We start from the raw sequence: 24077 nt of genomic DNA, 5'->3' as shown, positions 1-24077 counted from the left end.
GGTTGATGCTATACCATTTATACTCCTAAGTCTTATGTTAATAGGAACATAATTTCAAGACAAGTTGGGAGTGAACATTGAAAAAAAAAAAAAAAAAAAGATTTGAGGTAGAAAAGTAGCATAATATGGATAATTTTTATTTATTTATTTTTTAAATAGAGTCTAAAATAGATATTTTGAAGGTTTGAAATTCAAATTTAACAAATTTGAAAAAGTTTAAGAATTAGAATGAGATTTAAATACTCTCTATATATTAGTTCAATAAGAAGATTTAAACTTTTAACCTTTTGGTTGAAGATATTCGTCTTGACAAATTGAGATATTAAAGTTAGACAATTATATTACCTTCTAAGTAAATATCAATTTATATCCTTAAATTTTGGGAGTGTTATATCAATTAAAACTTTGAAATAATAGGTGTATCAATTTAAATCTTGAACTTTCGTAAGTGTATCAATTTGCATCCTTTCCCAAATTTCCTTAGATCAATATCGTTTGAAACTATAATTTTTAAGTCAATTAAAGTCCTAATTTTTATAAGTTAATCAATTTAGACATTTCATTACGATTACATTTAAAAAATTCATGCATTAATTCTAACATGTGTAGACTTCTTCATATGTCAGTTTTACCAAAAAAACGATTAGAGTAAATGCATGGATGGTTCTTAGAGGCAATTATGATAAGGATTAGAAGTTTAATTGATACAATGATAAGTTTCACACGATATTTTCCTATGTAGAATTAATAGAGGGTGTAACTAGATACGCTTATAAAAAGTTTAGGGTTTATATTGATACAACTATTAGTTCAGATTTTACATTTATATGACTCTTAAAGTTTAGGGGTTAATTGTATTGTAGATATCACGATAATAGATTTTCATTAAATATTCATGCTTAGTGTTCATTGACCATATGTCATGCCTTCATTTCTCAAAATATTGCCCATGTGTCTCAACACTACATTATTAGTGTTCATGTAATCCACCTCATATTTGCCAAATTACCTATAAGCATTTGGTGGGTTTTGGAATACACATTATGGGGCAAATTTCATGGAAATTGGAGAAACTGGAGAATTTTTGAGAAATTTCTTATTTCATATTTTGTTAATTTATTTTATTTTATTTATTTATATATTATGTTTTATTTATTTTATTATTATATTATATTATATTTATTTTAATATTATATTTTATTGGTATCCGTGTTCTCGTTGTGCTCCTCAAGTTCACAACACATTATCAGCATGAGCTCCTATCGTTTTCCTCGCTAAAGGTAGGTTCCAAAGGAATAATTAATAATTAATAAATTTTTTATTAAATTTATAATTAATAAAAACCTCACAACAGTTTTTCTCTCTTCGTTATAATTAATAAATTATATGTTAATTTTACATATTTGATATATATTAAATTTCTAATATAGATATAATATTTTTTAATAGTGGTATTATGAAAATTATTACAAAATTAGAATTTATAGCATTTGATATTAATGGTAATAATTATTTGTCATTAGTGCTTAAAGCCAAAATACACCTGGATGCCGTAAAAATGTGATCATTATACAAAAAAAAAAAAAAAAAAAAAAAAAAAAAAAAAAAAAAAAAAAAAAAAAAAAAACTTCCTAAAGCTCATTGTAAATGGATACACTTGAAGCTCCAAAATTTTAAACCAATATATTAGAGAATACATTTTTCTACATTTCGGATATACTTCTATAGTAGCAATATCGAGAGAAATATTTTAAAAGTATTCTGCACTCCTCTGATGTCTTCTTGTGGCTAAATGAATTAACGAGTTATTGATTAAAAAAAAAAAGAATCTTAGCCCATTAGAGTAACAACATTCCCTGAAGTGAATGTTGTAAATTTTAATAACCGTTGATGAAAAATCATGAATCTTGACCAACTAGAACAATACATTCTCTGAAGTGAATATTGTGAATTTTAATAATAATCGTAGTTGAGGTTGTGACCATGGCAGAGGAATAAATAATTATTATTTTCGTGGTGGTCGCTATAATCATTCAAATTTCAAAAGAACCACATAAAATGATTATCAAAGAGAAAAAACTCCACAAGATGAGAGTTTAAAAAGTGTTGAAAATAAATGCTTTCGATGCGGAATGACTAAGCATTGACCACGTACCTCTCATACATCAAAACACTTAGTTGATATCGATCAAGCTTCCTTAAAGAAAAAAGGAAAAAAATGTAGAAGCAAATTTTGCATACAAGGATAATGACTTCTGGCGCACATGACAAATATGGATGTAGCAGACTTTTTTGAATCTCCTGAAGAGAAAATCGGCAGAATTGATGGAGCATGAAATGTTTCTTTTAACTTTGGAAATATCTTGATTTAATGTTTTTTTTATTCATCTCCATGTTTTTTTTCTCTTAGCAGATGTTAACATTTGTAATTCCAAATATTGTTTTTATTATTGTAATTATTTTCTTTTAATGAAGAAATCTAGATATTTTCATATATTGGGTGACTAAAAAATGAGTAAAGAAAATCTATGTCTGGCAGACAGTGCAACTACACATACAATACTTATAAGTAAAAAATATTTTTTCAAACGGACGATGTTGGAAGCAAAAGTCAATATGATATCAGGTTTTGCAAACCTGATTGAACGATTTGGAAAAGTAAATATTATTTTGCCTACAGAAACAAAATTTACAATTGACAATGCATTGCTCTCTAGTCAATCAAAGACCAATCTACTTAGTTTTAAAGATATACGTTGTAATGGTTATCATATTGAGACTGATAAAAAGAATACGGAGTATCTTTATAGCATATCACATATATTAAAAGAGTTGTCTACTTTATCTTCTAGATTGTATTCTATTCATATACGAGTAATTGAAACATATGCAACAATGAACTTGAAGTTCATGAATTCAGACATATTTACAATTTGACATGATAAATTAGGTCATCCAGGGTCTATAATGATGAAAAGAATTATTGAGAATTCAAATAGACACCCATTAAAGAGCCAAAAGATTCTTCAATCTAATGCATTACTATATGATGCTTACTCTCAAGAAAAATTGATAATTAGACCATCACCAGCTAAAATGGGAATTGAATCCCCTATATTTTTAGAACGAATTCATGGTGATATATGTGGACCTATTAACCCACCAAGTGAACCATTTGGATATTTTGAGGTATCAATAGATACATCCGACAGATGATCACCCGTGTGCTTATTATCAAATCAAAATCTTACATCTACAATATTATTGCTCAAATAATTAAGTTAAGAGCAAAATTTCCTGATTATACAATTAAGATCATTCGTATTGATAATGTTGGTAAATTTACATCTTAAGCTTTTGATAGTTATTGTATGTCAATTGAGATAAGTGTTGAATGCTCATGTACATACACAAAATGGTTTAGCAGAATCATTCATAAAACGTTTGCATTCATAAAACGTTCGCAGTTAATTGCTAGATCATTGCTTATAAGAGCTAAGCTTCCTACATCTTTATGGGGACATGCTATTTTGCATGGGTGTCACTTGTGCGCATTAGGCTAGTAGTTTGTCATAAGTACTCGCCATTACAATTAGCTTATGACCATGAACCAAATTTTTGGATATGTAGTATATGTTCCAATTGTTCCACCACAACGTACTAAGATGAATCCTCAAAGGAGATTAGGAATATATATTGGATATGATACCCATCAATTATTAAATATCTTGAACCTCTGACGGGTGATGTATTTACTGTATGATTTACTAATTGTCATTTTAATGAGATAAATTTTTCAACATTGGGGGAGGAATTAAAAAATTGAAAAAATAAATTATATGGAATGCATCATTATTGTCTCATTTAGATCCTCGTACAGATCGATGTGAACCTGAAGTTCAGAAAATAATTCATTTGTAAATATAGCAAATCAGTTACCAGATGCATTTATAAATGCTAAGAATGTGATTAAGTCACATATACCAGCTACAAATGCTCCATTTAATGCAGTAAGTTGTCATTAATGAGTTTGGGACATGCCAGAAGCGTGATAGACCATTCATTTCTAAATATAAAAATCCTAGAAAAAATAGTCAATAAATGACTCAGAAGAAATCCTAGATATGAGTACTCACAAGGATACTAAAGCTTGAAAGACCATTCGGTTCCAAAGATAAAAATCCTCGAAAAAGAAATAGTCAATAAATGACTCAATTAAGAATATAGATGTTCTAAAAGAAATTCTAGATATGAGTACTCATAAGGATATAGAAGTAAATAAGGATAATAATGAGATTTCAATAAATTATGGAACCATATAAGTTAACAACATTTTTGCATACAATGTTACTCACGATATTATTTATGAAAATGAGTATAAAAAATATCGATATAGAAAATATTGACTTATGTGGAAAGAAACAATCCAATATAAATAAATTCATTTTTCAAATCGTGAAAACTAGTAATCCAGACATCGAAGAATGTCAAACATGTGAGATACAAGTGGAGCATTTGTAAAATAAATAGAGTGGAGTCACAAGATATAAAGTGAGACAGATCCCACAATAATTCTCGCAATAGACTAGTATTAATATGAGAAGACATATTCTTTAATGGTCGATATACAATACCATGAGATATTCAATTTATCTGATTGTGTATGAAAAATTTAATATACATCTTATGGATACAATTTACCACATTTATATGAATCTCTTAATAATTATATTTATTTATGAAAATTCCCGAAGAAATAAGGGTACCATAATCTTATAATTCAAATATTAGAGAATCATTTACCATAATTAAATCCTTCACTGTGCTCATGCTTAGTGTCCATTGACCATGTGTCATGCCCTCATTTCCCAATGTTTGTCCATGTGTTTTAAAATCATTATTAGTGTCCATGTAATCCACCTTCTACTTACCAAATTGTCCATGGCATTTTGTGGGTTTTGGAATACACACTCATTGGGCAAATTCCATGAAAATTGGAGAAAGTGGAGAATTTTAGAGAAATTTTTTATTTCATATTTTGTCAAATCATTTTATTTTATTTATATATTATGTTTTATTTATTTTAATATCTATTTATTTTATCACTATATTATATTATATTTATTTTAATATTTTATTTTATTGACATCCATGTTCCCGTTGTGTCTTCAAGTTCACAACAAATTGGTATTTTTTCCTTTATTTCTATGAGTTATTTTAATCATTTTTTCCAAAAAGTAAAATATCAAATTTTGAACTAGTCCTTGGTTTTAGTGTTGTTTTATGGTTCAAACTTCAGAGAAGGGTGTCACTTTTTTTCCTTTTCTCTTCTTTTTCTATTTTTCGTCAAATTAAAGATAGTACTTGGATGCATCTTAAGATTACTTACATAAAAAATAAAATATATTTAAAAAGAAATAAAAAGAATTTACTACATGTCAAATTATGATTGAACAATTTGATATGATGCACACAGATGTGTTGTTCGAGATTGCACACAAATATTTCTCAAAAAGTAATACAACAATTTAGGACACGGCAATGGAAGATGTACATGGCATTTGAACGAAAGCCACATAATATATTATGTACAATTGTAATTCTCCATTTTCCCAAATTGTATATAGTCTTTGCCATATATTGGTTGATCTACCGTGTTGTCATATAATAAACAAATATGGACAAATACAAGAAATTTAATAAGATAGACTCAACATATCTTATACCAAATTCATAGGGAAAAAGAGGAAATTTGGGAAAAAAAGAAAAGAAAAGAAAAGAAAAGTTGGGGAATAGAGAAACGGAAAATTGAATTTAACTATTTTTATGTTTTCTTTTGCAAAACGCAAAAGGATGCCTTTGCGTTAATTGAGAGCTTCAATTCAATAGATAGCTGCAATTCTTCACCGTCCATTTGTCTAGACTTTTGCCAAATTTGCAAAGGACCCGCCGCAATTGCCTAATTACATAAAGCTCCCCATTTAATTAATGTATCCATTTTCGTCCCCCAAGTAATATAAGAACCAAACCATGCACAATTTCATTTGGAAATGAAACAAATTGATTTCTTATCAAATCATTTTTTTCCCTTTCGAAAAGAAATATTTTTTTTGTCTATGGATAATGAATCTAGTTTCTATTTAATCTTTAAATTTAAAATATTATATTTTTATTCCTTAAATTTTGAACATAATCTTAATTTAATCTTTTAAGTTTCAAAATGTTACAATTTTACTTGAGATTTAAATTTTGTTTCAATTTGATTCACTAGTTTCAAGATTTGTACTTTTAACATCAAATTTTCACTAAATATTTACTTTTCGCCTTTAGTGTAAATGTATATTAATTAATTTAAAAGAGTTAAAAGAATTATAATTAATTAAATTTTATTATTTTTTATCATTATTAAAATTGAATTTAAAATTAATTAATAGACATTAATGCAAAATATTGAAAGAAAATATTTAATAAAAGCAAATTAAAAATTATAATTATAAACTTTAAAATTTAGGAACTAAATTCAAACAAAATTTAAATGTGTGAAATTATAATATTTTGAAATTTATAATTAATTGAAATCAAATCCAACACTTAATAACGAAAAATGTATTTTTTTTTCCTTTTCAATATGTGAGTGTCCAACTAATTTATACGTACATCCATTAATTTTATCACGAAAATTTATAAATGGCAGAATTCCCGAACTCTTTATCGTACACCTGCCTAATTGAATTGAGGAGATATTTTATTTCAAAAGCAAATAAGGAAATAAAAAAGGTTCACAAATTACATTACAATTTTTAATTAACAAATATCGTCCACTCTTGTCATTTATCTCCAATCTCCCTCTGTTTTTCTTTTGTTTTTGCTCTCTTTTTTCCGTTCTTCCCTGCATCTGGGTGCTGTAAAGGGAGGAGCGGCAACAGACAACAGTGCGATCATGTCGACGATTAGCCTCGATCCTCTCCTGTATCACTGTGGTAAAGGGAAACATAGATTTCACTATCGTCCTAGATTCAATACGCTCAAGCCCTGTTCCTTTAGTTATTGTCCCAATAAGCTTCTTCATCATGGCCGAAAGAGCTTTGTCAATTACAATTCTTATAGGCTTCCTACTTTTAGAGCTAGCGCTACTAATGCCCCTCTTCTTCAAACTTTCCAATCTAAGGATGTCTTGTTCCAGGAGACGTTTCCTCTCAAGCGGAATGAAAAGGTTTGAATTATATATTATGATGTGGGACTCTGTTTCTTCTTCCTACTTAATTTATGTGATCTCTTTTCTTGGCGCTCGGAATTGCATTCACTCTTGGGATGAAAATCTTTTTGTTTTCCTTTACTCGCTTTACTTCAGAATTTTGAAGGGTTGGATTTAGTTCATTGTTGTTGATTTGAGCTTGTAGTTGGAGGGAAGGATCTCTGTCAGACTAGCCCAGGGGAATGACCAGAATCAATGGGAGCTTACTGTAGGATGTAACCTTGCTGGGAAATGGATTCTTCATTGGGGTGTGTCCTTAATCGACGACAGTGGCAGGTACATCTAGTTTTAATCTATGTTTCTTTAGGTATGATAATAAACTTATTTTACTAAATTTTTTTTACTGATTCTGAGTTTGTTTCGTTGATACCTTGGCTTCATCTAAAATGGGTTGAATGAATGAGCCTTACAGCGAATGGGATCAACCTCCTAAAGAAATGATACCCCCGGGTTCAATACCCATCAAAGTACGTAATAGTACCATCTCCATTCCAATGTCTAAGATGTTCATGCATTACCTGAAAAAGTGTAATGACAATTATATTCTCAGGATTATGCTATCGAGACACCATTGAAGAAATCATCCTCGTCTTCTTCGGGAGATTTTGTTCATGAAGTGAAGATAAATCTTGTCCCCGACAAAACAATTGCAGCTATAAATTTTGTTTTGAAGGTTGTTATTTTCAGTGCTTAGCAATTGAGGACATCCTTCTCTACTATTCCTCTTTGGTCCTTGATCATTCTCGTTTTTAATATTGCAAGTTCTTTTGGTGAATGGGACTTCTTATTTTTGGTAGTGCAGGATGAACAAACTGGAATTTGGTATCAGCACAAAGGGAGAGATTTTAAGGTGCCTCTTTTAGACTACCATGGTGAAGATGGCAATATAGTTGGAACCAAAAAGGGCTTGGGTTTATGGCCAGGTAGGAGAGGTCCTTATGTAATATATGTAATGTTTCTCTTAATTTAGCTACGCATAATATTCTCTTTACTTTTTTTTCCCTCCTATTTATTTAGCCATACTTTTCCATCTATTGTTGTAGTGTTCGTACAGAGCCCCTAATGAATTGTGTTATGTGTTGCAAAAAAATAAAATTGTTGTTTTGACTGGAATCAGTCATTGAGCTGAACAAGAACCAGACTGATATTTTTTATGATGAACAAGAACAAGACTGGTAGCGATAACCAAGTTCATGTTCATTGTATATCTCCAGTTGATTGACGGTACACTAAACCACTGATAAAGCGTCGTCTCCTTTTCTCTTTAATCTCTCCTGTTATGTTCAATCTGATCTAATTTCATAATAGGAGTTGTAGTCTTACATGTTGAACGGCAGGACATTCTAAGTGATTTCATACTGTAACATTCTAAGTGATTTCATACTGTAACATTCTAAGAGCACCAAACAAAAAGTACTTATGGTCTTCTTGCAGTTATGTCTCAAAAGTCCTTTTCTTGCTTCCTAGGGATTTAATTTAGTTAGTGGGTTCTGATTTTTAAATTGCCTCACATCCTGTTTCCCTTGTGTTTATCTCATTCTTTCAGCTATTCTGTATGTCATTCCCATGTGGGTGGGATGCACTTCTTAAATTTCTTCAATTGTAGGGGCTTTGGGTCAGCTATCCAACCTCCTTGTCAAAGCAGAATCAAGTTCTAAAGATAAAGGAAGGAGTGGTGAATCTGGAGATGCAAAGGAGGAAAAGAAGTATTTGGAAGGATTCTATGAAGAGCTGCCCATTGTAAAAGAAGTAGCTGTTGATAATTCAGTCAGTGTTTCAGTTAGAAAGTGTCCTGAAACAACCAAAAATCTTTTGTATTTGGAAACTGATCTACCTGGAGATGTTATTGTTCATTGGGGAGCGTGCAGAGATGAGACTAGAAAATGGGAGATTCCAGCTGCTCCTCACCCTCCAGAAACAACAGTATTCAAGAACAAAGCCTTACGTACCCTACTGCAGGTCTATTGCAAAATATTTCTTTTCTGAATTTGAGTTAATACTGATTGCTAACTCATCAAATGCCTCTATTTTTTGTTATGTAAACAGAATGGTTTTTATTATTATCTGAAAGCCGTTATATAATCTTTCATTTTGTGAGAAAGAATTCTTTTCTGGCATTATTGGGACAACAAATAGAAATTGAGGGGCATATACTCAGAGGGAACCTTGATTTTAGCCTCTTTTAAGTTCTCGAACTATGTGATGAAAACCAAGAGTAATTGATCTATCATTCATCATTTTTTTAATCTGCGGTGGATTTAGCTGTGGGTGTGAATAAACCTTCTGGATAATGAAAATAAAAATTTACGTTTTCTTTATATAGGAATAAGAAATATTAATATATCTTAGAAAAGCCAACCTGAGTATAACTTATTTGGTTAAGACATATGCCCTTGACCAAGAGGTTAGAGATTCGAGATTTGAATCTCCCTCTTCCCTACACCCAACTGTGTGTTGGACTAGAAAAAAACATATCTTAGAAAATTCTATTCAAGTATATCTTTTACAACTTATGATCGAGGAGTTCTTCATCCATTTTCCGTTTAGGGGGAAGGGAGCTTTTTGTGGAAGCTGAGTTGTGTGCTTTGTTGTGGGGTATTGGGGGGAGAGAAACAATATGATATTTAGAGGGATTGAGAGGGATCCGTTAATGTTTGGTCGCTTGTGAATTTTAATGTTACTCTTTGGGTCTCCGTGATGACTAATGACTCCTTTTGCAATTATTCACTAGGTTTAGATGGGGGAGGTCTTTTCTTTAGGGTGCTCCTTGGATTTATTTCATTATTAATTTTTTTTTGTACGTCCCTGTGTTCTTTAATTTCTTATGTGAACCACCCCCCCCCCCCCCCCCCCCCCCAAAAAAAAAAAAAAAAGAAAAAGAAAAAGAAAGAAACAAGGGGTATATCTTTAAAAACTCATGAACAATCCATATTCTGTACATTCTATGCACACATGTACTTTTCAAATCTTCATGTTTAGACTTTGTATAGAAGTCTTGTTAAGTTTTGATTTTCATTCAAGAATATTGTATCATTTTTAATGCAGCCTAAAGAAGGGGGGAAGGGATGTTGTGGAATTTTTACCATAGAAGAAGATTTTGGAGGATTTCTTTTTGTTCTCAAGCAGAATGAGAACTCTTGGTTAAACTATAAGGGAGATGACTTCTACATCCCCTTGTCAAATTCTGGTAACTTGCCTGGTCAACAGAGAGAGAGCGAATTAAAAGATGCAGGAGTATCTAAAAAATCTGGAGAAGAATCTGAAGGAGTTTCTGTTACTGCTTATACTGATGGAATTATCAAGGAAATAAGAAATTTGGTTACTGACATTTCTTCTCAGAAGACTAAAAAGAAAAAAACCAAAGAAGCACAAGAAAGCATTCTACAGGAAATTGAAAAATTGGCAGCTGAAGCCTATAGTATCTTCAGAAGTTCTGCTCCAACTTTTACAGAGGAAGTAATTGAGATGCCTAAACCTGTAGAACCACCTGTGCAAATATCCTCTGGCACAGGTTCGGGTTTTGAAATATTGTGCCAAGGGTTTAATTGGGAGTCTCACAAATCTGGAAGATGGTACATGGAACTTAAAGAGAGAGCTGCAGAATTATCCTCCCTTGGTTTCACTGTGCTATGGTTGCCACCTCCAACTGAATCTGTGTCACCAGAGGGGTACATGCCGAAGGACTTGTATAATTTAAATTCCAGGTATATAAATATATTTATAAAATATTATAATTGACATGACTTGATGATTTTAATATAGGTTTCTATAATAATTCTTCATATGAAGAAACATGTAGAACCTTTTTCTTCTCAATCCGCCCCTAGATTAAAGCATTATCACTTGTTGAGTAACAATTATCATCTAATGATCCTTCAAAACTGTTCTTCTATCTCATGCATGGAGTCTAGAGAAATGTGTTCTAGTAATCTGAGAACAATCTCCTCAAGTTTACTCTTTCCCCTCATATTTAGTATATTGAAAAAATAGAAGGCATCATCATTACGAGGAGGATCTTTAAATTTTATATTTGTCAAGACTCTACTTTGTTCTTTTCAGATATGGTAACATTGATGAGCTGAAGGATGTTGTGAAGACGTTCCATGATGTTGGGATAAAGGTTCTTGGTGATGTTGTGCTAAATCATCGTTGTGCACATTTTAAAAATCAAAATGGTATTTGGAATATATTTGGTGGCCGCTTAAATTGGGATGATCGTGCAGTAGTTTCAGATGATCCACATTTTCAGGTTTGATTTTTCTTTTTGACTTCTCTGATACATGAATTTTCTTACAATGTAAATCGTTGCATGACTATCAAAATAACAAATTGAATGGATTGTTAATGATTTCTGAAAATGTTGACAAATGCTTTGCAAGCAAATACTTCTTATCCCCATTCTGTTTTAAAAACTTGACAACACGTAGTGTACCATGGTAGACCCTGCACAGGTGTGTAAGTGTCCCATTGAAGTTTATCATTAATATTGAGACGTCACCTTCATTTACATACTTACATTTTTTTATAAGTATTTTTGGTTACATGGACAAGAAAATTGATTATTCATTTTTCATGTCATGTGAAGGGTAGGGGCAACAAAAGTAGTGGAGATAACTTCCATGCTGCGCCTAACATTGATCATTCACAAGATTTCGTGAGAAATGATATTAAAGAATGGTTATGCTGGTTAAGGTTAATTCCTCAATTAATCCTTTTTTGGCTGAACTATTAATTTATGTGGATCTTTTATTTATTTATTTTAGTCCTCTATATGAAGACCTTATCGTATTAAAAAACAAACGTTAAGGAGTATTTACTAAGTAGTGTGACATAATAACCCAAAAGTTGGACATAGCAGTGAAAAGAGGCTTTCGACTCAACCACAAGGTCCCTAGTTCAATGCCCTCTCATCATGTAGGCTGTTATTTGAGACGTCTATATTTGAGACCTTTTCTTTTTTACTGATAAGTGCTGATATGGTTAGATATAATTCCTCTCTTTGAACATGCTTTCCTAATCATTTTAAATCTCTTTTGCACCTTGCTTTTAAAAATTCGAGTAGTACTATGTTTATGCATATGTTTCTGGCTGCTGACATGCAGAAAGGAAATTGGGTATGATGGATGGAGGCTTGATTTTGTCAGAGGATTCTGGGGTGGTTATGTGAAGGATTACTTGGATGCAAGTGAACCTTACTTTGCTGTTGGCGAATACTGGGATTCCCTGAGCTATACGTATGGTGAGATGGATCATAATCAAGATGCTCATAGGCAGAGAATTGTTGACTGGATAAATGCTACTAATGGAACTGCTGGGGCATTTGATGTTACTACCAAAGGGATCCTTCATTCTGTAAGCTTTCATTTAATTAAATGGTTGTCAAATCTATGGAGATGTCCTGTGAGATTAGTCGAGGTGCACATAAGCTGGTCTCGACGTTCACATATATCCGAAAAAAATCTGCAGAATATGTTTTCTGAGCTTATTCACTTTCTTTCTTTTTTTTTTTTTTTTTTGTGATTATACTCATAAGAAAAAGAAATTTTATTACGATGTCATAATTTCTGCTTTCTTCTTGTATCTGTTTTAGATATGTCTGACGGATTCAATTATAAAAATCATATTGTTGTTCGTATGATGCGGTATTTCTGCAGCAATCCCTAAGATTCTTGATGCTTGTAAAAAGTTTTCTTACTACTCGTGGAAAGTTATATACTTCTGAGATGCTTATTGTACTTTTCCACGTTCTTTTTTCTGTAACCATTTGGAAAATATCTCTTACAGGCACTTGATAGATGTGAATATTGGCGATTATCAGATGAGAAGGGAAAGCCTCCTGGAGTTGTTGGATGGTGGCCCTCTCGTGCTGTTACCTTTATAGAGAATCATGACACTGGATCTACTCAGGTTTAAACATCTTAAGAACTAGTCTATTGCATTTAAAGCTGAAATCTACTGGGTGAAACATTCATTCGAGATGCACTTTGATTTTACGGATTGATAACCTAGTTCTACAACTATACTCTTGCAATGGTTAATGTGATATAAAATATCATTTTGATCTTGGTATTTTGGATCTTACTCTTTTTTTTTCAATATCTTAAAATTAGTCAATATTGTTTGAAGTTAATATTTGTGGTAATTGGTTAAATTATAATGATAATCTATGCAAGAAATGACACCATATGGATGGAATATATAGAGATAAAAGACTAATAGAGACTAAATTTAGGGACTCGAAGTAACCAAAATGATATTTTAACCTATTATTAAATTGATAATCATATCAATTTCTGTGATTTTCTGTACATTTCTTTATGCCATATAGAATCATCAAGTTTCAGGAAATGTGAATTTACATTTCTTTGTACCATTTAGTATCAACCTCTCTTTCTTTCTTTCTTTCTTTTTTTTTTTTTTTTTTTTTTTTTTTTTTTTAATAATATATTTTTATGTTGTTTTTTTTCATCTTGTAGGGTCATTGGAGATTTCCTTGTGGGAAGGAAATGCAAGGATATGCTTACATCCTGACTCATCCTGGGACACCATCTGCATTCTATGACCACATTTTCTCCCACTACAAATCTGAAATTGCAGCACTTATTTCCCTCAGAAAACGGAATAAAGTTAACTGCCGGAGTGTAGTAAGTATAAATGACCTTTTCCAAAAATTCAAAAAAAAAACAAAAAAGAAAAACAAAAACAAAAAAATGAAGAAAGTGACCACTATGAACTTTATTTTCCTCACCTTTTTGCCTTCTTTGGGATGTTTTTTCATTTTCACATTCATTGGATCAATAGTAATATATTCTTTTTCTTTCCCTCTTTTTCCTTTTTCTATACTAAGAAACCCATTACTTCATTGAAAGAAACGGGGGAAAAAAAAAAGTGCTGGAACTACAAAAGAATTTCGAATGCAAAGAACACCATGGAGCTGTATTCTGTACAAAAATACATGGAATTGAAGGCTGATGACTTATCTTCAAAGTTTCTAACATTCCTTACTTCCATATATGCCACAAAAAGCCCTGATCGTACAGCTGTATAAAATACATTTCAGATTGAACATCCACTATATATCAATCTATGGAATTGAAAATATACTCCTGATTTGTATACATCATGGTCAATTATCTGGTTTACTGTGAAGGCAAGTTAGGCCTTTGCCATCTGATAAATGGAAGGTATAAAGTCCATAAATTGAACTGGAATTACATGCCCGTTGGTATTAACAGTGTTGGTTGGCTGTTGCCAAGTGGAAAATTACTTGCACTGGCAATTTCTTCGACTCTGTACTTCTTTCTCTTCACTTTTTAGAGGATTGTAGTTTCTCAGTAACATTCATCAGTCGCAATGCCACGAACCTCCTATTGGCCTATGCTTTAATCACTTTGTACTGTATTTTTAGGTTACAATTGAGAAGGCAGAAAGGGATGTCTATGCAGCCATCATTGATGAAAAAGTTGCTGTGAAGATTGGACCAGGAAATTTCGAACCGCCTAGTGGATCCAGTGGATGGTCATTGGTTATTGAGGGAAAAGACTACAAGGTCTGGGAAGTATCAAAGTAAATTCAGGTGAATTCTGAAATTTAGACAATAGCTAACTTCTAGGAGACTTTGTGCTTGTTGGATGATCCTCATGTAAACTGTACCAGAAGGCTGAAGATAATACTGCTATTGGATTGTGGATAGGAGATTTATACTGTTTTCTATGTATCATACATATTCATTGGCTCTATTAGAAGCATTCATCGAGGAGGCTGTTAATGTTATTGTAAAGTTCACCAATTGGTGGCTATGTATAAACTTTTCAGCAGGTTAATAATATACAAGGAGATGTGGGTGATGCAATTGTAACCCTTTTTTCCCACCTCAGCTTACTATCTTATTCCACTTATAACATTTTTTCCTTCATAATTTGTATTTTCCAAGCAAGGGAGGAGATGTCTTTCCCATCCTCTGTTTTGATCCCTAAAATTGTGTAATAATTACATGAAATTTATTGATATTATCTAGTTCGTAATGTTGTGATTTATATTGACAAGTTTAGTCTTTTATCTTTGGAGTTTGTGTAATACATCCCTAAAATTTAAAAAGTTTTTAATTGGTTTTGAATTTTAAAAAGTGTAAAATAAGTCTCTAAATTATTGATTTTATATCTAACAAATTCTTGAACATTTAATATTGTGTCTAATAGATTTTTAACATTTAAAAAAATTTATGAACTTATTGGATATAAAATTAAAAATTTAATGATCTATTAAACACACGATTCACTTTTATAGATAACAGATTTGTCAATTTTAAAAAAAAATGTTGAATAAACACAATTGAAAATTCATATACTTTTTTTACATTTTTAAAGTTTTAAACTTATTAAATACAAAATTAAAAGTTCAATGACCTATTGTACTAAAAAAATTAACCTATTAAATACTTTTCAAAGTTCAATGATTTATTAAATACAAACATAAAAGTTCAAGGACTACTTCGCAACTCAACATTTACATAATAATAATGGTATGATGGAAGTATATGTTTACTTATAAAAGCAAAAACTATATATATGTATATATATAGTGATATAATGATATGATCTTATTAGAACTTTTAGATAAAATTACAAGATTAGTTTGTGTGTAATAGGCCTTTAGAAAGAATTTACAAATTTTTAACGGTTTAATTTTTTATTTAATATATTCCAAAATTTTTAAAGTATCTAATGAAATTCTCGATAATGTCCCTAATATCTTCAACATTTTCTAAAATTTATGGATTGCCTAATAAGTTTGTGAATTTTAAAAATGGTCAAATAGGCCAATATCAAAAGGTTTATGGTTTTTTTTTTTTTATGATTTTAAAATTTTAGAGACCTTTTAAATATGGTATTGAAAATTTATGAATGTATTAAATATTTTAAAGATTTCGAGATCTATTAAACAAAAGTTAAAAAATTTAAGGATTAAATTTAAAATTTAACCAAAATTTTAAAAGCTATCATAAAGTACTGGAGAGTAAAATTCGTCAAAAGAACCCCTAAGCTTTCTAATTGGTTAGTATATATTTTGAACTTTGAATTATACCAAGAAGAGGAAGAATGAAAAAGAAAGGGAATTATAACAATAATAGAAAGCTTAATTTGTTCCACGTCTGTTTATAAGCAACGGAAATAGAAAAACAGCCGAAGCTGGGCCACAAAAAATATCAATATTAGTAAATAACTGTTTTAACCGTTCAAATGGGAAACGGTTCTCCCTTCTTCCCGCCATGAACGACCTTCTCCAACCCCTCATCTTCCTCTGTTTTCCTTTTTAACATCTTCATAAAACCCTCTTCTTGCCCATCATACAATTGTCTCCGATCCTCAAGCGAATCCTTTTGTGTTTCGCTTGAGGTTTAAATTCCTTTAACCATTGTTAAGGCTGACCCAATCTCACAACAACAATTCATCATCATCCCGTAAAAATGGCTATACTTCGGCTGCTGCTAACATTGTCCTTTCTGGCTTCTACCGCATTTGCTAACATCGGAAACGTAGATGACTACTGGAAAGCACGTGCCGCTGAGGCCGAACAAGCCGCCGCGGATGCCTTCGAGCCTAATCCTGAGAACGTCACCAACTACTTCAATGCCAAAGTTGGCCAGTAAGTTTGAAATTTGTAGTTTCTTACAACTTTAATAATTGAACTAAATTCAGAATTGGGGGAATGAATTAATGGGGGTTGAGTATGATGCAGGGTATTGATTGGAACCAACAGTACGAGGAGGAATTTGAAGAAATATACAGGCCCATGTCTAGCCACTAATCCCATTGATCGGTGCTGGAGATGCGACCCCAATTGGGCCCAGAACCGGAAGAAGCTAGCAGATTGTGTTCTGGGTTTTGGCCACAAGACCATTGGTGGAAAGTTGGGTCCATACTACGTCGTGAATGACTCGTCGGACTCGGACCTCATGAACCCGAAACCTGGGACTCTTCGTCATGCTGTGATCCAAAAGGGACCTCTGTGGATCATCTTCTCTACCAACATGGCCATTAGGCTCACTCAGGAGCTCATCATGACCAGCGACAAGACCATTGATGCAAGAGGGGCTAATGTTCAGATTGCTTATGGGGCTGGCATTACTCTTCAGTACATCAAAAATGTCATCATTCATGGCCTTCGTATCCATCACATTGTCGTAGGTAGTGGCGGAATGATTAGAGATGCCGTCGATCATGTGGGTTTGAGGACTATGAGCGATGGTGACGGAATTTCCATCTTCGGTTCCTCCAACGTTTGGATCGACCATGTTTCTATGTCCAGGTGTCATGATGGTCTCATTGATGCCATTATGGGATCCACTGCCATCACTATATCCAATTGTCACTTCACTCACCACAATGAGGTAATAGCGTATCCTATTCTGAAACAATGTGACTGCCAGTTTTATATAATTGAAGTTAAAAACTAAGTTATATACAGGTGATGTTGTTTGGAGCGAGTGACGGGTACTCGAACGATCAAATAATGCAAGTGACAGTAGCATTCAACCACTTTGGTCAAGGATTGGTGCAGAGGATGCCGAGGTGCCGATGGGGATTCTTCCATGTTGTCAACAACGACTACACTCATTGGCTTATGTATGCCATTGGTGGTAGCCAGCATCCCACCATCATCAGCCAGGGAAATCGCTTCATTGCTCCTCCCAATGTATATGCTAAAGAGGTAATCAAATATTTAACAAACAACTCAAGCAATTCATATGCTTTTAATTTTGTCAAGAAACTAAAAGTGGGTGTGAACTTAACTTAGGTGACAAAGAGAGAGTACTCACCAGAGGAGGTTTGGAAAAGCTGGACATGGAGATCAGAGGGAGACTTGATGATGAATGGAGCATTCTTTGTTACCTCAGGCGATCAAAGCAAGAGAAGACCCTTCTCAAGGATGGATATGATCTCATACAAACCAGGGACATACGTTAGAAGAATGACACGTTTTGCAGGAGCGCTTGCCTGCTTCGTCGGTCGCCCTTGCTAAATTCAACTCCCAATTTTCTACCACACATCACCGTCAACAAACAGATTCATGATACTAATTTTTGGGATCAACTGCTCAACTCACAAGCTTAGTTTTTCTTTTTTGGCTGTGTCGACTGATTTGGGTGAAGCCATAAACAAACATATCACATTCTGTATACTCTGTGGCTTTCAAGATCTCTCATATAACTGAACTTATTTTATGATAATCTCTTTTCTATTTTCATGTTTACTTCCTTCTAGTTACCATGAAAATAATAAACATTTATGATTACTGGATTTTTAAACGGTGAAGAAAGTTATACACATGGGGGAAATGAACTGTTTCGGAAGAATCTACCAAATGTTAAATTAGATAAACGTAAATTTGAGGAGCATTCTAAAATATAATGTAACAACTTTATCCGCTTGATTTGATAGAGCTCTACTTGCTTGCTGCATCTCAAGTACTCTTGGTTCAATCTGAAGATTCATCTACAAAACTCACTAACTTTTGTTCGAAATCACTGAGGATATACCCACACGATTATGTTTAGACCATAACTCTGATACCAATTAATAAGGACTATGAAACCTCTACCAATCTCCACAATAGTATGATATTGTCTATTTTGGACATGAAATTTTCATGACTTTACTTTTGGAACCATCCAAAAGGCCTCGTACTAATGGAAAAAATCGATTTCTCTCTTTTCCAACTAACTTTGTTTGCACCTAAAAACCCTTACATATCATTGATTTTGTAGAATCTAGAGGTAAACTGAATTTCTCAATACTAAGGTTTATTTGTGTGAAGGAGTAACCAATTTCTCAAAGTATAATATGAATACTGTAATCCAGTAACATTGTTGCACATTAGCGAGCATCAATTACTTCTTCCACATGCATACACTAATAATCTGAAAGCAGAGGAAGGATCAAGAAGAAACCAAAGTCTTAAAACCTGAGCAGGGCTCTTGGTTGGTCTTCTATAAAATCTGTTGAAAGTGTTTCAGTAAGTTCTTGAAGAGCCTGAAAGAGTAATTGAGACACTTACAAACAACTGAACAAGTAATAAATATTAAACCAATACAAGGACACTTATGCTAGCGTCCATTTGATGCTTTTTCAGTGCATTTGAGAAATAAATGCCGATCATAGAAAGTTTTGAAAGGTCAATTTGTGCTTAGGAATAAACCAATTGGGGGATGCTGCATATTGTATATAGGCCTTCAGTTTCCAGATGCGCCAGCAGCCGTGCAAGCAATGGGATGGATGATGGATACAAATATTAGTTTCATAGGAAAGCATGAAGTCGAGAATCGGATACATTATATAACATCAGTTCCAAGAACTGATTCAAGTACTTAAATTGATCACATATGATAAATATGTGAAAAGTTGAAGAAATATAAGTTAGGTTCTTGTTTTTGTATGGATGACCTAAACTTTTTTTAAAAAAATGAAATTTGATCCGTTTTTTTAAAAACATAACTTTCGAACCTTTTGTTAGCATCATATAGGGTTCTTTTTTTTTTTTAATGATTATTTTTTTTCCTTATCTCTTATTCTAGTTCTAGCTTACTTTTTAGTTCACTTTCTTGCTCTTACTCTTTACATATTAGTTCATTTGACATTTGAAAAAACTCCATTTATTGTCAACTACTGTCGCACATTGTTAAAGGGAGAAGAAACAACTCTGGACGAGAGCATAGTCATTGCTAGAGACAGAATTCAAAGAAGGAATCACATGAAGGAGAGAGATTTATGGGAGAAATAAAACTAGAATTGTCAAAACCTTATTTTAAAAATCCATGCGACATTTTGACCCAATTTGTTAGGTCATTTTATCCAATAATCCATATAACTTCCCGACCTCTCTACCAACAATGAAATTAATTAGCGAACCATAAATCCAACTATAAAGAGACTATTTTAAAATAACTTCAAGACCCCTTCAACCATTACAAAATTTAAAATAAAAATTTAGAGACCAATTTTCTTCTTTTAACTTGGGACAAAATAAAATATATTTTAAGACCTTTTTTTGTCCCAAAAATAGTTTAAAATAAATATATGAATTATTAGTGTTTTTTTTTTTTTCAAATTCAAATGTCTTTCTAACCATTTTAAAATTACCAAATTCCCATAAATTCACTTTTTGGGTTATTTTCCAGGAATGGGCCCAAAATATGGTCATTCCTTCCACAAATTCCCTAATTATAAGCCCAAGGGCCCAGAGGGGAGGAGGAAACAAGACGCAATGCTTGAGAGAGAGAGAGAGAGAGAGAGAGAGAGAGAGATGCTGACCATTTCAATGTAAAAATACCAAGTGGCAGCTGAAGGAGACACATTCATAAACGTGGCAGGAAGTTGGGATATTAGCGATAATTCATGAAGAACAACAGTTAAAAGAGAGAGGGAACATGTTTGTTAAACTGGAAAAACTTTCTGATCCTATTTCCTGAATTCATTTGATGATCCACAACAAAGAGCCTTACGAGAAGCACATCTTCTGAGGTAGGTATAAGATGTTTTTTCTTAAACGTTTCAATCACGAGATCATATTGTGTTTTTTAATCAACTTTGACGACGTCCAACTGTAGTTTTCTCATATATATTATTTGGATGGTGAAGAATAGGAGAATCTTTGGTCAGTGGAGAGTTTTGCGAGTCCCTTAGATTTAACTTGTCTTTATGCTCGTCATGTTAATCGGCTTTAATTACTTGCTTGGTCTCATCCTTTTGATTGTGTACACTCTTGTCACTAGTCTTGGGACTTTTCTTGGCGTGCTTGTTTTTGTTTGATCTTGTTCATAGAAAGTCATGTGATTGCGATGCACGTCACTTGAAATATTTCTGAAATATGAAAATTTTCGATCCAAATTTACTACCAGAATAGGGTAAGAATTACCCTAATATCAAATAAAATAAATTGAACTTAATAAATATACTATTTGTTGAAATGGGTGGGTTTCGGTGAGAATGTGCAAAGACAGAGAGTCTGACTCTTAAAACATTGTGGAGAGATTTCTTTAATCAAAATGAAGACTTGTCTAAAGTTTATTTTTGAAAGATGAAATGATCCTATTGACGTCCTCTTGAATTTATTTATGAACCTTAGTACGAATGAATGATTCGTTTTTCTAGGATCTCAGTTTACAACATATGGAACAAGGAAAGGAGGTTAAGTATTCTGCATTGTCAAACTGCGAATCTTATTTTGAGCGCATTCAATCTACGAAGAAACTTCCGAAATTCTTACAAGAGACACTGAATGATGCATTCGCCAGGATCCCAGTGTCGTCATTTCCTGGAGTCCCAGGAGGCAGAGGTAATAATGAGTACCAACAACTTCAATTTTAGAATTTCATTCATATGAATATGCATAAAAAATTATTAGACGGGTTGAATAAAAAGAAAAACACTTTTTGCAGTTATTGAGATTCCAGCAGACACAACTATTGCTAATGCTGTAAAGATTCTATCTGAATGCAACATCTTATCAGCTCCTGTAACAAATCCAAATGCAAAAGCAAGTATGAATTGGAGAGATAGGTACCTTGGAATTGTAGATTATTCGGCAATTATCTTGTGGGTGTTGGAGAGTGCAGAACTTGCCGCAGCTGCTTTATCTGCTGGTTCAGCTACTGCTGTTGGAGTTGGTGCAGGAGCTGTTGGTGCTATTGGAGCATTGGCATTAGGGGCAACAGGCCCTGTTGCAGTCGCAGGGATAGCTGCAGCGGCGGTTGGAGCTGCTATGGCTGGTGGTGTTGCTGTCAATAAAGGAATCGGTAAAGATGCTCCCACAGCTGCTGATAATTTAGGAGAAGATTTTTACAAAGTCTTACTGCAAGAAGAGCCATTCAAATCAACAACAGTAGGCTCTTAAACTATGCCAGTAGGGTAACTCTTATAGCTCAAATTAACGAAACTACGTACTACTTCATATCATATGTAGTCATTTTCTTGGTATTCATGTACTGATATGTAGAGCCATTGTTCTCCATGGTGCAACCGTGTTACAAGACAAAAATGTCAGTCCTACCCAAAAATAGAATAGGCTGTGCAACAATTTTGGAAGAACTAGACACTAACACTTCGATGTTTCAGGTTCAGTCAATATTGAAATCCTACCGTTGGGCTCCGTTCCTTCCAGTGACCCTAGATAATTCCATGTTATGTGTCTTACTGCTACTTTCAAAATATAGATTGAGGAATGTACCTGTCATTGAATCAGGGAAACCTGACATCAAGAATTACATAACTCAATCTGCAGTAGTTCAAGGTCTTGAAAGGTGTAGAGGAAGAGACTGGTTTGACTGTATAGCTGCAAGACCTATTTCTGATTTGGGACTTCCTTTCGTGTCTTGTAACGAGGCAGGTATTCATAATGGCTGATTTGGGTTTGTAAAATTTTCGAACTTTAATGGTCATTTCTCGTTTTGGTCAGGTTATTAACATCCAAAGCAACGAGTTGATATTGGAAGCTTTCAAGCGAATGAGAGATAATCATATTGGTGGCCTTCCAGTTGTGGAGGGGCCAAAGAAAAGGATGGTGGGAAATATAAGTATAAGAGACATAAGATATTTACTGCTTAAACCTGAACTTTTCTCCAATTTCAGGTAGGATAAAAGGGTGGAATCTTCTTTATGCACGTTGAATTACGTTTAATTCACATACTTGACCTTATACTATAGAAAGCTCTAGTAACTGCGAACTATGAATATCAATAAATGTGGATAGAAGAAACATGCCTGGAAAGGATACCATAGTAATTATGTTAGAAACTAGTGCCACAGAGAGGTAATGAACTTGCTTTTATGACTCATATGGGCTAATTCCTTCTTCCTTCTCTATATTATCAAATATCAAGTGTGTTTGAGCTCTAAGAGCCTATTTTTTTTAATTAATCTTTTATGTATTTCAATCGTGGGATTTCAGGAAGCTCACCGTTATGGATTTCATCAAAACAGTCGTCACGTTGACTCAAGATATTGGTAAACTTGCCCCACCAATTACCTGCAAACTTGATTCAACTCTTGGCTTTGTTATTCATAGCCTTGCTTCCAAGTCAGTCCACAGGATCTACGTCGTAGCTGGTGATGACGAAGTTGTCGGGGTCATCACCCTGAGGGATGTGATCTCGTGCTTCATTTTTGAACCACCCAACTACATAATCAACAACTTTGGATTTTCTGCCGAAGAAATGTTGAATCAGTGACATTTACAAGTGTTTTCTTAACAATTGACAGATATGCAAGATGTAAACTAGTTGCGAATTCTGGTTTGACATCAAAAGTATACTAGTTACTCTGCTTATGTACTCTACTCTTAAACTAATGTCAGATAGCTTTCCCAATCCTTAATCTATAATTATATCTCTTACTTCTTCCCACCTTTATTGGATAATATAACAAATGGAAGTGGGTCCTTCGGCTCTAATTCTGAAGTTCTCAAAGCCATTTCTTCGCCCAGTTTAGAATCTTTGTGCAAGCTATCAGAACTAAGCAAAGAAGCAAGAGATGGCCCATCAAATTCTGCCAACAAAGTAAAAGGCTACGGTAGAAATACAGGCTACAATAGCTTGTATTTCAGACAAAGTTTAGTGACATGAGCTGTCCAATACTTAAGCAATGAGGGCATGCAGCCGATTGTATCAATAGAAGGTAGGAAAAGAAATTTATTTGCCCAATTTACTCAAGCAAATAAGGAAATTCTGAGTGGAGAAGGAGACCGAGGGCTTCCATGGTGAAATTCACCCAAGAAAATGCTGAAATTTAAAGGAAACTTGAGGTTTGTTTGAGTTTTAGAGCCATGG

At 33.0% G+C, this 24077-nt stretch overlaps 3 protein-coding genes across 5 annotated transcripts; all 3 read left to right on the top strand.

Annotated features, from left to right (window-relative positions):
* The first annotated feature begins 6695 nt into the window (after positions 1-6695).
* Positions 6696-15131, top strand: AMY3 (alpha-amylase-like 3). Of its 2 annotated transcripts, XM_039036032.2 has the most exons (13): positions 6696-7213; positions 7401-7531; positions 7668-7722; positions 7806-7928; positions 8058-8178; positions 8862-9214; positions 10301-10959; positions 11315-11504; positions 11841-11947; positions 12358-12607; positions 13040-13162; positions 13732-13899; positions 14664-15131. In XM_039036032.2, the coding sequence occupies exons 1-13, from the start codon at positions 6941-6943 to the stop codon at positions 14823-14825; spliced, it is 2715 nt and encodes a 904-aa protein (XP_038891960.1). In that variant the 5' UTR covers positions 6696-6940; the 3' UTR covers positions 14826-15131. The 2 variants fall into 2 exon arrangements, with proteins under 2 accessions (XP_038891960.1, XP_090171746.1); XM_090315620.1 differs by lacking the exon at positions 6696-7213 and having other exon boundaries at positions 7409-7533; positions 7648-7722.
* Positions 15132-16586: 1455 nt separating this feature from the next.
* LOC120081717 (putative pectate lyase P59) lies at positions 16587-18417 on the top strand. The gene is made up of 4 exons (XM_039036811.2): positions 16587-16900; positions 16994-17645; positions 17723-17965; positions 18053-18417. Exons 1-4 carry the CDS (start codon positions 16722-16724, stop codon positions 18275-18277), a joined length of 1299 nt encoding a protein of 432 aa, XP_038892739.1. The 5' UTR covers positions 16587-16721; the 3' UTR covers positions 18278-18417.
* A 2121-nt stretch (positions 18418-20538) lies between these two features.
* LOC120081716 (Cystathionine beta-synthase (CBS) protein) lies at positions 20539-23618 on the top strand. Of its 2 annotated transcripts, none has more exons than XM_039036808.2 (6): positions 20539-20775; positions 21406-21589; positions 21693-22135; positions 22369-22635; positions 22709-22881; positions 23201-23618. In XM_039036808.2, the coding sequence occupies exons 2-6, from the start codon at positions 21424-21426 to the stop codon at positions 23478-23480; spliced, it is 1329 nt and encodes a 442-aa protein (XP_038892736.1). In that variant the 5' UTR covers positions 20539-20775; positions 21406-21423; the 3' UTR covers positions 23481-23618. The 2 variants fall into 2 exon arrangements, with proteins under 2 accessions (XP_038892736.1, XP_038892738.1); XM_039036810.2 differs by having other exon boundaries at positions 20600-20775; positions 21414-21589.
* Positions 23619-24077: the final 459 nt, after the last annotated feature.

The sequence above is a fragment of the Benincasa hispida genome, chromosome 7, assembly GCF_027475165.1.
Source record: "Benincasa hispida cultivar pf3 chromosome 7, pf3_genome.v1.1, whole genome shotgun sequence".
NCBI classification, from domain to species: Eukaryota; Viridiplantae; Streptophyta; class Magnoliopsida; order Cucurbitales; family Cucurbitaceae; genus Benincasa; species Benincasa hispida.
This window is presented reverse-complemented; position numbering and strand designations above follow the sequence as displayed.